Source organism: Manis javanica, chromosome 13 (assembly GCF_040802235.1).
Source record: "Manis javanica isolate MJ-LG chromosome 13, MJ_LKY, whole genome shotgun sequence".
Lineage (NCBI taxonomy): Eukaryota > Metazoa > Chordata > Mammalia > Pholidota > Manidae > Manis > Manis javanica.
Window position 1 is genome coordinate 86035949 of NC_133168.1, and position 16647 is coordinate 86052595.

The following is a 16647-nucleotide window of genomic DNA, read 5'->3' on the forward strand; positions in this document are numbered from 1 at the left end:
GCTTCGCAGTGCGCGGGAGAGGCGGGGCGCCTGCAGGTGTGAGGGCTGTGGCAGCCGCCGAGATCTTGCGTCCTATGTCCATCTGCGGCCTTTGGCCTCTGCTGGCGGTCCCGGTGTGGGCGCCCTCACTTTTCGGTGGCCGGGGTAGGGTGAGAGTGGGCCTGGTTATCGGAAGTCGGGTCTACAGAGCCCGGTCGTTCAGCTCCAGACCCTCAGCCTCCCACCCTCTGTGAGGGCCCACTTTGCGTTTTACTTTCTGAACAAAAGTTAACGCAGAAAATTTAACTGAATTGTACCCCCAACAGATCCAGGCAGATCTACCTAGTTCCTGCTAAGGACAGAGGAACCTTGCGTCCTAGGCTCAGGTCGGTTTTGGATTTTCAGGTCCCCAGTGCTGGAAAGAATTGGCCTCTAGCGACTCCCGCTCCACGGCTCCAGGCATCCATACCCGCAAAGGCTCCCGGAGCCCTCGAAGGGCCCAGGTGGCCCTTCTGAAATATGCAGATGACCCTGAAGGGCCTCAGGTGTCCCCTCGAAAGCCTTGGGGTATCCCTGGAAGGGCCCCAGAGACCCCAGCCTGGAGGGTGGGGGCTTCACACAGGCTACCGCAATTTAGGGACTAGAGCCCAGTTCCCAGGGCCTCCCACTCCACCAGCCCATGTGCTCTCAGGCTCTGGGGCAGTTCCCTCTGCTCTTGGTGTGGAGGAGCTTTGCATTCTTTCCCAGCCATGCTCAAGGTAGATGTGACTCCCATCCTGTGTCCTTAGGTGGCCCAGCTGGACTCTCCAGGGGCAGCCAGATGGGCTGAGGTAGGGATGGAGTGGATTCTGCTCTCAGCCAAGGTTACTAGGTCTACCAGACATGGACTGCTTGAAAATGATGAGATTTTGCTTGTTTTCAGATTTCTGAGGGGAGGAGCAAAATGAGTAAAAGGAAAAAGCTTTGGACCTCAGGTATGTGGACGTTCGAGTTGACATCTATTGTTGCTTCCGCTTTTAGGAAGAATTGGGCTTATTTATGGCAGAAATGCTAACATGACCACACCAAACTCCATAAAAAAATGATTTGATGCATACTCATAAGGAAAATATAAATTATGGAGAAGTATATGCAGTAAAAGTGAAAGTTATCTGGAGCTTTTTGCAGCTTCTGGTGGAATCTCACAGCCTAGGGGGGTCCCCAGGCTTCAGGGCAGGGTTGCAGCCTCCCTGCAGGCCCAGTCTGAGACGACCCCTGAATAGAGCTTGACTTGCCACAAGGCCATTGGGTGTGTGGTTAAGTGTTTCACTCTGGAACCAAGACCCAGAGTTCATCCCAGCTCTCCTGCTCACTGTGTGATGGCAGATGACTTACTCTGTGCCTTACTTTTCCTTTTCTGTAAATAGGGGATAATAAAAGCACCTATCCTTCCTTTTACAACAGTGATTCTCAACCTGGCTGGAGGAGGATTTTACCCCAAGAGGACATTTGAAAATGTCCAAAATGTGCCAGGTGTGGGGCAGGGAGGGGTACTGGCATTCAGTGGGTTGAGGCCAAGGATGTGCCTAAAGTCCTACAAATGCTCAGGACAGCCCCCACAACACAAAATGATCTGGCTCCAAATGTCAACAATACTGAGGAAAGTTGTAAAAATAGTTGAGAGTTCTGTCTCCCCTTCCACCTAGCTTCTCCTAGTGTTAACTTCCAGCATAACCACAGGGCAATGATCAGACATATAGTACAGTGTGAAAAATCAGGAAATGCACCTCAGGACACTACTTTTTCAGGACACTTCAGATACACAAATGCAGTGTTTCTCTTGCAAGACGGAACCATCACACATACTGGTCTGCAACCTCCATTTTTCACTCCATGGTATTGTCACAACTACCTTTATTTGTCAATATAGATATAGAATTTCTTGGTTTGAGAAGAAATACATCCAGCATTATGTAGTATAGCTCCATTTCCCTGTCATTGTCTAAGGTAACCTAAACTGAAAAGTTTAGAAACTTTCTTTACTTAGTGGCTAATGAACTGAGGGAGCGGCACTCACATTTTTCCCAAGAAGTGGGACAGGAAAGAAATAATCAATGGATTGAAAATGTTGTGTGTAGAGATGAACAACAGACTCTTGGAAGCACAGCAATTTCTCTGACCTTGGAGAGGGAAGCTGTGGACAGCCAGGCCCACCTACAGCAGGTCATCTGGAGACTCTTGGCAGTGGACTCTCCAGCCCAGTGGACCCCAGGCTGGCCCAGGACAGCTGTTTTTGTGTGTCCTGGATGGGGTGGGGAGAAAGGAAGACGATTCTGGCACGTGGTGAAAGAAGCCCTTTCTCACCCAATGTCTTTGGCTTTTGGTGTCAAATACAAGGTTCAGCCTTGGTTTTTCTTTAATTAGTCCTGTGGGGATAGATCACAGGAAGGAAATGGGAGGCTCTTCCCTTCTGTAGATATTTTTGCTTTTTGGTACAAATGTCTATTGGACAGGCAAGGCAGGTTAGTGTTCAGGCATCTTAAGAAACCAAATAAACGAAACCGCTATATTTTGCCTTTTTTGGCAGGCCACAAGGTGGGAATGTGTTTGCGTAAGAAAATGCACCTTGCTCTGGGTGCAACGCTGAGGTGGGCACCTGAGGGCGGTGGGGTGGCGGGCAGGGTGAGGATGAGCTCAAAGGGTCCAGCAGACTCAGTCCCTGCTCTTGAGACTCTCAAGGTCTGATCAGGGGAAAAGGAAAACGCTTCTCATGATGGTCACTGACCAAAGGTGCAGCTGTGGGTACAGTCCTAAACGGGCACGCAGAAACCGTAACTGGCCAAAGTGGAGGAAATTACAGGAAGTCGCTGTGGCCCGGTGGAGCTCAGACAGCTGAGTGAGTGCTGAGGAGGATGCTAGCAATCGCCGCTGTGTGGAGGGGGCTCATTCAGTGGGTCTACTTCAAAGATATAAGGAAGTGAGATTGGAAAGGGTCTACCTAGCTGAACCCCAGAAAGGTCAGGCCTGGGTCTGGTTTGCCTTTTTCAGTCTCGCTGCCTGATCAGAAGCACAGGACGTAGTAGGTGCTCAATAAATGCTCAGGTACACTTAAGCGCATGGGCTCAGGAGGTGGGCTGCCTAGATCCCATTCCATATTCCTCCATGTGCCTCAGGGTTCTCATCTGTAAGATGGGCATAACAGCCAGGACCCTGCCTCAAAATTTTATTACAATACCTCCAACTTCTCAGGACAGTGACTGGCGAACTCAATAGAGTCAACCCTTGTCAGATGGTAATAAGCACCATCAGGCTCTAAATTGCTCTCAGTGATGAGAAAGGTATTACAGAGCTACGAGGGACCAAAGGACAGTTGGCACATCACCTCCTCAACACTCAGTGACACTTGATTGCAGTTTTCCCAGGGTGGGCGTTCTGCGGGCATTGCAGAAAACTGGAGTGATCCGCAGTTTAGTCTGTCTCTGCCTCCCAGGAGGTGATCTGTGGTTTTACATATATGTTTATTCAGTAATTTACCAGGTATTTATTGAGCACTGGCTCAACTGATGCTCTTTTAGGTACCAGTGAGAGTGAGGCAGCCAGGCCCCTCCTTGTATGGAGCAAGTTGCAGCGGGCGAGACAGAACATGACCCTGGAAGTCAGATATACATAGAAAGCCATGAAGTGAATAAATAAAGCAGAGCATGGGTCTCAAAGGGGATGCTCTCTAGAGAAATTGGGGGTGGCCCCTCTATAGGGACATCTGAGCTGAGACCCATACCTCTCACTGCTTCCCAGAGAGACAGTCGGCTGGGTTGTCTCCTGTGGTTTGGAGCAGGCCAGGCCACTTCAGGATTCAGCCTCAGTCAAGGCTAGTCCTTGGGTAAAAAGCCTTTGAATCCCGTGGCCAAGTAAGTTCCTAGGTCCCACCTCTGGATGAGTTTTCATCCCATCTCTTGGTCTCCTGGTGATTGTCAGGAGAAGGGTTTCCCATCTTGGGAACAGACCTTCTCATGTTACAGCGGCAGCCTTGCCAGGTTTGGTTGTCAGCCCTGGCAGTGCACAGTCCCTGCATCCCCCACCCCTTCATCTTCCTTTGTCTCTACATCAGGAGGAGAAGGGGTACAGCCCCCCAAGTCCCCAAAGAGTCCAAGACTAGGAGACTTTGAGAGGCCCCCACACAGTTCTGAGTTGGGCTTTTTGTGCCATCCCGAAGAGGCAGAAGGTGAATCAGGACCTGCTCCCTGTGCAGATCAGAGCGGGGAGGAGCCAGGACAGGCAGCCTCCAGGTAGGTAGCTCAGAACATTCCAGCAAGCTTCCCTGCAGACAGTGGGCACGGCCCAGTGCACAGGATGCAGAGAGGAGGGGACCCACACGACCAATGTCATGCCTCCCCTGGGGGCTCAGGGCTCTTGGATTGTGCCTGTCCCCACACTCTCTGTAACACATGGAAAGTTGGTATTTTGACCACAGACAAGGAAAACCTCAAATTTTTCAAGATCTCTTAGTTACAGAATGCACCTTGTCCTGTCCACTGGTCAAATCCATATTTATCCCACATTCCTTCTTCCATCACGAATGACTGAAGGAGTTGCAGGTCTGTGAAATAATGACTCACAACAGCGAATAACAATCATTACCTGCCAGGCAACTGACACATATCCATTCATATAACCCTCATGGTGAAATAGGTTTTTATCCCCACATGACAGGTGAGGACCCTGAGGCTTCCAGTGACCAAAGACTTGCTCAAGGCCACTGAGCTGGTGCAAAGCAGGTTGGGATTCTGGCTGTGTCTGGCTCCTGTGTTCCTAACCACTATGGTTTCCCAGTTCCCTTAGAATGACAACTGTTTTATGGTGTGTGATGAATAAGGGCTGCATGTCACCCCTAAGCCATTCTCCCAGACAGACACCACAGACCCACTGTGCTCCTCACTCCCAGAGGGGCCAGCAAGGCCGACGGGGCCACCGCTGCCACCCACGCTGCTGTCTGAGCCTGTCAGAACAGTCAGAACCCACCCTCTTTTTTCCTGGCCTTTGTTCTTTAAATGTTTCATTAAGAAATACCATATGCACAGAAACATAAGAAAAAGAGCAACATAACATCAACAGACTTCGCATGTGTATGTCAAGAAATGAAATCTTGCCAGTACCCCAGAGCCACCCAAACAACCCACCCCAATTAAGAATTTTCAAACAGGTTTTTGCTATCAGTATCTAGACTTAATCTGTCTCTGTGGCCTCCCCCTGGCACAATTCAAGCCCATTTACCAGTACTGTCCTGCTTTTTCCTGCTCCATTTCCAAAGCTGAAATCATCAAGTTTTTGTTCCAGGTTTTCATCTTTTTTTTTTTTTTTACAGCATACGTATCTATCCACATTTATTTAGATATAACTGAGTCTCACCAGTTTTTTTTCAAAGACTTCATTTTTTTATAGCAGTTTTAGGTTTATAATAAAATTGAGAGGTATGTACAGGGATTCCCCGTATCCCCTTTGCCCCCACACATATAGCGCCTCCCCTGTTGTCACCACCACTCACTAGAGTGGTACATTTTATACCAAGGATGAACCTACACTGGCCCATTGTCCACAGCTTACTTTTAAGTTCATTCTGTGTGTTGTATGTTCTTAAGGGTTTAGGCAAACGTATAATGACATGTATCCACCATTAATAGTCTCATACAGAGTATTTTCACTGCCCTAAAAATTCTCTGTGCTCCACCTGTTCATCTCTCCCCACCTACCTGGAAATCACTGATGTTTTTACTGTCTCCATAGTTTTACCTTTTCCAGAATATTCTCTAGTTGGAATCCTAAAATATGTAGCCTTTTAGATTGGCTTCTTTCACTTGGTAATATGCATTTAAGTTTCCTCTGTGTCTTTTCATGGCTGACAGCTCATTTCATTTTGGTGCTGACTAATAATATTCCATTGTTGGGATGCACCAGTTTCTTTATTCACTTAAGGAAGGCCACCTCAGTTGCTTCCACACTTTGGCAATCATGAATACACCTGTCTTCTTAGACACTGTGATTTTTGTATCTACAGCTTTCTTTCTTTAGAATTTACAGAGTTGAGAGCTGGAGGATCATTCCAAATGAGTATTCTTGTTCTTACTTCAGGGACCAATTCCTGGGATTCTAAGAGTAACATGCTCTCAGGGCAGGCGGCTTGGATTCTATATGTGGGACTCTGCACTCCTCTTGGCAGACAAATGTTCCTGGGGCTATTCTCCATCCCACCCTGTCTAAGCAGGTGCCCAGGGCCTCCCTTGGCAGACTCTGAGCACACTGCTTTGCCTTTGGGTTTGCCCCCTGTGTGTTTCACTACATGCACTGACAGCCTCAACAGACTTCAGGGTCTCCTCTGTTTTCTCTTTCTACCCAGTTCCCCCGACAAGGAAGCAGGAGCTCCCTCTAGGCTCCTGGAACAACCGAAAAAGGAGCCAGTTCCCTTTCTTCCTTCCCAGGTGAGCCCATTTTGTAACCTCAGGTATGTACAAAAGACACAGCCTGCCTGAAGCTGGACTTCTTGTCTCCATCCATCAATGGCTGCTCATGGCCATCGATGGGCTGGTGACTGCACAGCAGATGAGGTCAGAGGCCGTGTTTGAGGCTGCAAGAAATGAATCCGTTTTGGTGTTTGTATTTTGAGACCTCATTCCACCCTTACCCTTATTACTGCTTTGGTTCTTGTATCTGGTTCACAGAACTCAGTCAGGAGGTTTGTCCCCCAGTTTGCAAAACCCAGGAAGACAGTGATAAGACCAGAAGAGACGAGGGAAGAGGACCTCGGGAGTGGGGCCTCTAGCTCGGTAAGGCCCTTAATCCAGCCACACTGAGCCCTGTAGACCCACAACCTCTTGGCCCAGACTTGCACCCTGGGTTAAGCCTTGGTTTTCTTTGGCAATGACTAGACCTGCACCTCTGCACAGCCCCGCTTTCTGGGCTCCATGCTGCAGATGCCTGTGAGTGTGTGCCAGGCCTGCAACAGCTGCTCAGGATAGCTGGGCCTGCCTGGAAGCCGTGGAGGCCACAGTCCTCTTTCCTAGGTTGCTTAGCAGTAGTAAAACTCAGATAGGCAGCCCCATTCTGTTCTGAACGCCTTTGCTTCTCAGAAGCCTTTCTGTGAGTCAGAGCTGGGTCTGGGGAGGTCTTATAGCATGTTCTCCTGTCCTTTCCACTGTGAGCTCCGGGGATGATGATGTCTTCAGCAAATGGCCCCCCACAAAAAGAGTGGGGATGTCCCTAGCAGTTGTGTTCATGATTTTCCCAAACTGGAAACACCCAGATATCCTTCACTGGGTAAATGGTTCAACAAACCGTGGCCCATTCACACCATGGAGCACAGCCCAGTGGCAGAAAAAGGAACCCAGCCAGGGATGCACAACCACCTGGATGGCTCTCCGAGGCAGTATGTGGAGCTGGAAAAAAAGCCTATCCCAAAAGTTTGCTTCAGTGGGAGCCCATTTATATGACCTTATTGAAGTGAGAAAATTACAGAGATGGAGGTGTGTTTGTGGTTGCAGGGGGTTGGAGACAGAGTGGGCTCTTGTGGGAAGGAGGCAGGTGGGTGGCAGCATGAACCATCCTTGTCTCGGAGCTTTTTGTTATCTGAGCCATGGTGGCGGATACATAGCCTCTGCCAGAGAGGAAACTGAATAGAATATAACACACACAGGAATGCAGGTCAAATGAGAGAGTGAATACTATAAGTAAACTTGATCTGTGTCATATCCTGGCTGTGATCTTGTCCTTGGTTATGCAAAATGTTACGTTGTTGGGGGAAACTGGGTGAAGGATATGAATCCCTCCCTATCATTTCTTACAGCTGCATGTGAACCTGCAATGATCTCACCAAAAGCTTAGTTTTTAAAAAAAGAGAGGTGGTAGCTTCCCCATCGATGGTAGCTATGCCAGAGAGGCTGTGTGCAGCTCAGGAGGCTGATTGCCAGTGGCTTCGCTGAAGCCAGACTGACAGACCGTGACCTCTGTGATCTGATATTTGCAACCTAGAACCATTGGCCCTGACTGGTGGCGGAGGTCACCGTTAAGGATATCTCCTCCAGGGCTGATAACTGTATGAGAGGACCTGGGGAGCAGCTGTTGTCTGTAGGGTGCCTTGGGGTCCGTATCTGAGTCCCCAGCCATTGAGTTTATCTATTTGTGGTCCAGTTTGAAGGGAGAGCTGATAGTGTCGTGGGTGTGAGAGGAAGATGACAGTTGACTCCAGGGCTGGGGGCCTGAATAGCTTGAAGGATGGAGTTGCTGTTGTTTGAGATGGAGACTCATGGGACTCAGGAGCTGGTGTCAGTTTTGTGACGTTGGAGGTGACCAGGAGATGCCAGGAGGATATGTGCAACCTCTGGGCTGCGGTGAGTCTGTAGGTTGAGGCTGGGCACCTGGATGCAGCTGCCATCTACCTAAGGGACAGTATCCACCTGTGTCCCAGCTAGAACCCTCCTCTTTCCCACCCTGCTGCAGTCATCTCCACCTCCATCAGGGGCATTTCATTTCTCTCTGTCTTTCTCTTTTAACTTTTTGTCTTGAAATAATTATGAACTAATAGGCAGCTACAAAAGCAGTATGGACCCAAGTGTCTATCAAATGAACAAATAAATTATGGTCCATCCATACAGTGGAATATTATTTAGCCTTTAAAAAAAGCAAGAACATTCTGACACATACAACACTGTGGATGGACCTGGACATCCATCTCAGTGAAATAAGCTAGACAGAAAGCAACGATTCATGTATGGTTGCACTTTTAAGAGGTCCCTGGAGGAGCCAAATTCAGAGACAAAAAAGAAAATGAGTGTCACTGGGGTCTGGAGATGGGGGCATGGGGAGTTACCGGTTAACAGGGACAGATTTTCAGTTATCCAAGATGAAAAGGTTCTGGAGATGGATGGTGGCAGTGATTGTCTAACAACATGAATATGCTTAATCCCACTGAGCTGTATGCTTAAAAATGGCTAAGATGGTGAATTTTATCTAATGTATATTTTGCTCATTTAAAAAACAAAACACAGAGAGGTCCCTGTGTGCTTCCTCCAGCGTACCCCAGGGGTAAAATCGTGCAAAAGTATAGTCCACAGTCAACACCAGACAACTGACAGCAATACGACCCACAGGCCCCCTTGATTTTTATATCCTTACCTCATGCAGCCAGTGCTGGTGGGGGAGTGGTGTGATGGCAGGAGGGATTTCTGGGCTTCCAGTTCCCCCTCCAGCCCCTGCCTCTAACTTTGCCTGGCACTGATGCTGAACCCTGTTTGAGTCACTGCTCTATCACAGCATCCAAGACTTTGTACAGGGGCATTAATGACTAGAAATATCTTCAGAGTGGTTGGTGATTGAAGGCCCGAGACTGAATCTTTTTCTTTCCACAGGAAACAGTGCCAGAGCCCAGTGCCCAAGGCAGAAGCCAGCTGCAGGAGGAGTCCCCTGGGCTTGCTTTTGGGGAGGCCAGGGAGCTGGGGGCCTGGACCCAGGCAGATGGCACTGACACCAAGCACAGCAGCCAAAACCCCAAGACACCTCTGCCTGTCTGGGAGGATCCTCAGCCCTCCATCCATATCGCTCCAGAATGCGGGATGGTGGCCTTAGCCTCAGAGTGGGACAGTCAGGACCACCTGTCAGAGAAAGGGACCAATAGTCCAAATGGTGGACACTTGGAGCAGGGTGGGGTTTCAGGAGATCACAGACAGAAAGGACACCTGCTGAGCAATGATGCTGAAGAGAAGGAGCCAGACCAAGGAGCCCCCCAGGAGGAAGGTGCCCAAGGGGGAACAGAGGGTGATCTGCCCACGGGGCACCTGGAGGAAGCAGACAGCATCCTGGGCCTGGTCACTCAGGGCCCAGAGCCTGGATCTGCAGCCCAGGACCTCCCTGACCCCATGCAAACGCCCAACAGGACTGTCAGGGATGCAGAGCAGAGCTGTAGCAGCCCAAGGTGCTCTTCCTTTGGGCTCATGGTCATTGCAGACATAAGCACAGACCCCATCCAGTCAGGACAGAGGGCTCCAGAGGTGAGCAGGCCAGATGGGCAGGCCAGCACCAGGGTTCCTGCCTCTCCTGGTGGAAAGACCCCCAATGGAAGCCACAGCAGGGCCCTGCTTAGCGGCATGCCTCTTGCTGTGGAGACTGCAGGAGACAGAGGAGAGGGAGAGTGGGAAAACAGGCCCCCTGGCAACATCCCAGAGACCCCTGCAGCCTTCCCGGCCCTGGACCACAGGGTCCAAGAGTCCACAATAGGCGCTGAAGATTCTAGTTCTCTGGCCTCAGAAATGGGCCCTGGTGTTGCTCTGAAAGAGGTTCCTGGCTGGGCTCAAGAGGTTCTGGAAGGTGTGTGCGTGCTGTCTCTGCCATCACACTGTACAACCGTAGCTCAGTTAGGCAGCCAGTGCCCTGAACAAGACCTTGAGGAGTTCAGTCTGTCTATTAGAGCCTCTGCTCCACCGGTGCACAGAGAAGTGGTGGATGCCCCCTGCAAGGCGACTGGGGACTGTCAGGGCAGCTCAGACACTCCCGCTGACCCTGCATGCTGGCCCAGGCATCCTCCTGACTCTGCCAACCAGGCTACCTTGAGGGAGTCCCCAGCCATGGAACTTGACTTACTGCTAGACAGCCAGATACAGGATGCCCTGGAGATCCCCGACTTTGGTGCCTCACCTGAGCAGGTAAGAGCCAAATGGCTGCCAGCCCTCTCCCAAACTGTCCGGTGTGGCAGGGGGTTAGGACATGGGGCACGTGGCCATCTGTTTACACGGCACACAGGTTGGAGTCGGGGTCAGAGTTGCAGCTCCAGTGGGGGTAGGGTCAGTGATCTTCCAGACAGGACAGATCTGCCTTTCTGCGAGGGGCTGTCGGGAACTGGAGCCCTGGGCAGAGACCCAGGTGTATTTTGTCAGCTGGAGCAGAGTTGATGGCAGTCTTCCCCCATCTGGCCAGAGCCCCCAGGTGCACCCATCTTCAGGGCCTGGCCCTGGCCCTTATTCCCAAGGGGTATAAGGAGGGTCCCCCTCTAAAACTGAGAAGGGTGGCCTGGAGAGGCCAGTGATATCGACGCTGACCCAGGGGAGAGGACCTCGTGCCCCAACTAGAAAGAGCTTTTGCCTATCTATAGGGGTCATTCCAGGGCCCCAATAATGATTTTTTTCAAATATATACACAGACTTCTGTTTTCCTGCTGGGATTTGTAGGGACTCTGCCTCCTGCAGGGATCTGTCTGCCCAACAGGCAGGGAGAGCGAGCTGCCCCACGTTGCCTTCCCCAGCTGCTGAGCCCGGGCTGCTGGCGTTCACCTGTCTTGGCAGGTGGCCACCTTGCTTCAGCCCCACCCCTGCGTGAAGCACCACACCCCTGGCGGCTGGCGCACCCAGACTGGGCTAAGTGCTTTGTTGTCTTGCCCTGGGAGTAGGTGTCCCTCTTTCTACACACCGGGTGCGGCTAACAGGCTGAAGGAGGTCAGGCACCTGCCTGAGGTATCCCAGCCACCTGTGCCCACGTCCGCCTGACTCTACGGCTGTGCCGCAGCTGCCCTGTCCCAGAACTTGAGCCCAGCTTGCTTCACAAACATCAGCCTCTGTTTCTCCAGCCGTCCCTGTGGAGATGTTTTAAGCATTCGTTCAAAACGTGCTTACCAAGAACCTGCTTTGCACCAGGAGCAGCAGATCAGGCGTGGTCCCTGCCCCCGAGATGTTCTGCCTCACCTCTCCCAGAGTGGAAAGACTCTTTAAGTGCTGAAAAGCTAGAAAACAAAATGCTCATTCTGTTCCTTAGCATTTCGTGCCCTAGCATTTCAGCACTTAAAGAGTCTTTTTGGCCCCAAAACAATTGAAAGATTTCATCTGAAGAAAGCCAGCTGTTCTGCCTGCAGAGGAGAATGGGGCTTGGTCGGGCTGACAGGAGTCTCCAAGGGGCTGCCTTCCCAAGGGGTGGTCGTTTTCCACAATGTTCACCCACAAGGTGACTTCAGACCCAGCCCCCCACCGCCGTGGGTGGGCCCCGGTACCTTGTGCCACACATTTCTCTGTCACCAGATGAGCAAGACTGTACAGCCAAGCCACAGTGCAGCTCAGCTCTAGAGCCTGAACATGGTGGCCAGGGGTAGGTAGGTGTTCTGACTCTGGCAGAGCTGAACTTTTATAACTAGAGCCCCATCCCTTGAAAAATACAAACCCCTGGCTCAGAAAGAACTGAGTTACCCTGGCCTCTGGCAGTGGCTAAGGGAGAAGGCTGGGAAAGCCATTGGGACAGTTGGTGGCATCAGATCGCCAGGGACCTGAGGCTTTGAGAACACCGAGCAGTCTGCTGTGCGGGGGACCTGGCAGGCCTGCCAGGGAGGAGGCGCCCAGGCGCGGTTTGTTTTGACATTGGGTGTTCCTCAACGAGTTGGGGCGATCCAGGCACAAGCAGGTTCCCATGGGAAGGTTCAGATGGCCCCCAGCACATTCAGGACAAGGACTGCCCTCATCAAGTAAAATATTTACACAACCCAGTGGGGGTGAGTTGACTGACTGTGTGACACCGAAGGCTCCCAGTGTTTTCCCCGATCCCCAGCTCCCCATCAGAGAGTCTCCGTCCAGGAAGGATGTCCTTGGAACAGGCCCCATCTTTCCTCAGACTTGACTCCTCAGATGAGGCCCTGGGCCTGCCACCCTACCTCAGCCTCTCTGCCTCTTTTTGGAGGGACCTATATCACCTCTGTGATCAGCCTGACATTTTCCAGGAAGATTAAACCGGTGACATTTAGAAACTTAAGCTGCTCAGGGTTATCTGGCTCTCTCCCTTATTATTAATTTCTCCCCCACAATATGTTTGCAAAATCTCTTCAACACGAAACATGGGGTTACCTGGCCAACCTCTTCCCCTCAACACCAGATGCCCACCTGGCCACAGTCACCACTTCTGAGGGTGTCTTCTCTGTACCCTTCTGGATACTGCAGGACGAGTGGGAGACAGCACCATACCTCAGTTGTCAGGACAGAGAGTGGATGGAGCCACCCACCAGCTGCCACCCATTGATGGGAGGTGTAGGCCCCAGAGAGGATGCCAGGGTCAGGCCAGGGCTGGTGGCCCCCAGGTTTAGCCATCATGGCATCCCTCCCCCAACCCACTTTTCCTCTGCAGGAGTCCTGGTCGCAGTGTTCCCAGCGTGGGGCGAGGGGAAGAGAGACAACCCCTGCAGGACTTTCCCTGCCCCATGCAGGGCTGGCCCGGCTAGGCCTTCACATGTGCTCTCTCCAGCTGTTTCCTGCAGGGAGCGAGATGGACCCTTGTTGGCCTGGCACCAGCCCACATGCAGATGGAGGTCCCCTCACTGAGGCCCCGCTGAGGTAGGCAGGGTGGGAGTCCTTCCTTCGTCCCTGGGAGGAGAGAGTGTCCCTGCTTTCCTGGCACCATATGCTGTCCCACATCCCAGCCCTGTGAGCAAACCTTTTGTTGATGAGGGTGACTGAGGCCACCTGGCTCTCCCTCCCCCAGCCTCACTTTTCTTAGTCCAGTAAGGGAGCCAGCCCATCTTTCAAACTCTTTTTGTGTGGTCCCTGCTCCTCACTAAGGGGGAACGTGTGATCAGCCATCTGCACCCAAACCAGCGTCCCTCCCCAGGAGCCCTGGGACCGTGCCCCCAGCTCTAGAATTAATACACACATGGGTGTTTTTCTGCAGACAGGGCCAAGCTTCCCCTGAATCTCCCTGCAGGGGGAGGGGACTCAGGCCTAAGAACCTGGGGCCACACGACCACAGGCTGGTCCCTCTCTGGCGCCAGCAGGCCCTCTGGAGTCTCTGACCTGTCCTGTCTCCTCACTTCCTGGCTCTGTATCCCAAGACAGGCCAACTTCTCTCCCTCCTGGAGGCAGGCCCAGGAGTGTGTCAGGGGTCATTTTACCCCGCCCATCACCTCCTTTTGTGTCCCCGCCCTGCCAGCAGCTAGCACCAGGCAACAACCCTCTCCTGTTACCCTGTACTTGGACTGGCTTCTCTGCAGAGGCAGTGGCTTATCAATTATTTATGGCCAAGTTTTTGTTTATGAGTGTTTCCGTCTGGCAAGTGTGGGGGAGGGACTAGAGACAGCCCTTGGCTGGGTGTGTCTCCCTCCTCCTCCTCTGGGCAGAGAGTGTATGTGTCCCCACCTCTGCCCCAGCCCACAGGTAAACAGTAATTTGTACTGCTTGTCACACACGCGCCCTTCACGGATGACAGGCAGTTTAGTCAAGGTGGCTGCAAAGGCCTCCCATGCAACCCCACATAGACACCTGGAAGCCCCCAGACAGGTCCTGGGGTCTGGTTCAGTGGCCCGTGGCTGAGTGAGACAGGCACGAGGCTGAGGCTTGGGCTGGCCATCTTGGGGTGACCAAGGCAGGTGGACCAGAACTGGAGTTCCCCAGTGATGCCCAGAGGTGCAGCCAAGCTTCAGGATGAGAGGCTTTAGGGAAAGCCAGGAGGCTAACCCTCTGCCCACAACCGCAGGCCCTGAGCAAGGGTTAGATAGAGTGGGGGCCACACCCCTTCCATAGATGTTAACGCCACCCAGCGCTGGCTCTTCCAGGAACTGCTCTGGGCTCTGGGGAAGGAGTACGGGAGCCTTTAAATTTTAACCAAGGCCAACTGCCATCCCACCCCCAGGAGGAGACCTTTGGAGTGGAACATTCCAGAGTCCCAAGTGCTCAGGGAATGGCCAGGGATTCCATGCGGCTGGAGCAGGGGGAACGAGGACAAGAGGGAGTACCTGGGATGTGGAGGTACCTGCAGGTACTGCAGGCCACGGGGTGGAGACTGCCCGTGGGCTGGCAGGAGCCAGGGCCTGGCAGGCAGTGGTGTCTGTCCAGAGAGGGGCTAAGGCTGGATCCTAGGTGTGCTTTTGATGGCAGAGCCAGCTGGACCAGCCAGCAGGATGCTGCCCATGGTGGCCTCCCATCTGGAAAAGGTGAGATGCCTAAGGGCAGGTTGGATGTCTGGAGAAGACAATGGTTTTGAGGCACAGCAAAAGTCCCCCAGTGGAGTTTGGCGGACCTGTCTCACAAGGTCAGGTCCTGTGTCTTGCCTCCTTTGTCGCCAGGACCCACGTGGGGATCGAGGCCTGTGAAGCTGTCAGGATGGAGGATGCAACAGACACTGTACGCGGCCTAATCATTGAGCTTTCCAACCTCAAGTAAGGGCCCACTTGGATCCACGGGGAGGGACTTCTGGAAAGGCCTCATGCCTGGGCCCTGGCCCAATGCATCTGAGACCCAACCTTTCCAGGGTTGTTAGCCTCTGAGGAGGGGCTAGAATAGTCACAACGTGCCCTGTAACAGGCTGATTCTGATTGTGCATGTGTGTGTATGCGTGTATCTGAGTGTGAGGTGCGGTCCTGCTTGGCACAGTACATAGTTTATGCCTTCATCCCTCTGCAGCCGGCTGATCATGAGCACCCACCGGGACCTGGAGGCTCTCAAACGCCTCAGCTACAGGAAAGTGAAGCGAGCAGGGAAAGCCCAGGCACCCTACACATCTAAGGGGGCTGGGAGTCTCCCCTGAGGGGAGCAATCCTGGAGGGATTTGTAGACCGCCTCCAGATCACTCCCAAGAGTGCAAATGCGGGTTTCCTTCAAACCCCACCCCCATAAGTGCCTAATGTTCCTGCCAGACAGCTGGAAACAATCCCTCAGCAGATCCCCAAAAGCCTGCAGGCCTCCTCATACCCCGTGCTATTTTGTTACCCTACAAGATGCTCCAGGGGTCTCTAGAAACCTCTGCTTAGGCGATCAGGAAGTCAGCTTCCCGTAGGAACACACAGGAGGCCGGTGCTGTATCAGAATCCTCTCTTGGGAGTCTGGGTGGGGAGGGAACCTGCTCCTCCCCAAGGCTGAGGCTCTCTTTACAGGCAGCAGTCTGGAGCCCCAGAAAGCCTACTGCCTGGGAGCCAGGCCTAGCACAACCCAGATGTTTATCTCGGTTTGCAAATTTCAGCTCAAGGGAGGTTACAGAAGGTTCCGAATTTCCTTCCCAGAGGAGAAAGGGCTCTTTGTTCATTGTACCTTTTTTGTCTTTCTCCGGATTTCCATTTTATTTATTTCTTCCCGGAAGGCTATTATTAATAATAAATTATTCCCTAGTGAGACCTTGTGACCTGCTGTCTGGGATTTGAGACATTTTCTGTTCCTTGATATTCTGCCCCCAAACCTTTCTCCTTTTACTTGCTATTCTCTCCAGGGAGGAAAGTTGGGCTATGCTGGGCCCCATGAGTTGAGGGGGGCCCCACGGGTTAGCTAGTGTGTAGAATTCTCCAGGAGCAGGTAGCTCGTATGTTTATAAGTGCACAGGTGTGTGCATGCGCATTTAAGCACACACATGCAGTGTCTGTGGAGCAAGAAGCCCAGAGACACGGTGGCTGATTGTCCACCTGGAGGTTGCTTTCAGGGCTCCATCCTTCATGAGACAAGCTGCTTAGAAGCCTCAGTCTGGAAGGAGGCAGTCCTGGAGGGTTGTCAATGACACAAACACAACTAATTTTTGCTTGCCACCTCAAAGCCAGCATCATAAGCAGACTCAGGTGCTGCTGCCAAACCCATTTTACAGAAAACAGTGTTTCTATTAAATCAGTCAATGAGAGACCCAAGACATTAGTCATTCTGCCTGTGGCCCCTGTGCCCCAACTCCTACGGCCAAGGCAGGGTCTTCCTCCCACTGCCTTACACC

The 16647-nt window shown here is 52.2% G+C and overlaps 1 protein-coding gene across 3 annotated transcripts; it reads left to right on the top strand.

The window, feature by feature from the left end:
- The first annotated feature begins 16 nt into the window (after positions 1–16).
- Positions 17–16617, top strand: BRME1 (break repair meiotic recombinase recruitment factor 1). 3 transcript variants are annotated; one of them, XR_012124392.1, is made up of 10 exons: positions 17–365; positions 902–953; positions 4067–4244; positions 6350–6431; positions 6672–6776; positions 9354–10643; positions 13096–13301; positions 14593–14893; positions 15026–15118; positions 15363–15378. XR_012124392.1 is itself a non-coding variant. In XM_073219999.1 (10 exons), the coding sequence occupies exons 2-10, from the start codon at positions 923–925 to the stop codon at positions 15484–15486; spliced, it is 2235 nt and encodes a 744-aa protein (XP_073076100.1). In that variant the 5' UTR covers positions 18–365; positions 902–922; the 3' UTR covers positions 15487–16617. The 3 variants fall into 3 exon arrangements, 2 of the variants coding, with proteins under 2 accessions (XP_073076100.1, XP_073076101.1); XM_073219999.1 differs by having other exon boundaries at positions 18–365; positions 14593–14718; positions 15363–16617; XM_073220000.1 differs by lacking the exon at positions 14593–14893 and having other exon boundaries at positions 18–365; positions 15026–15083; positions 15363–16617.
- The last annotated feature ends 30 nt before the right edge of the window (positions 16618–16647 follow it).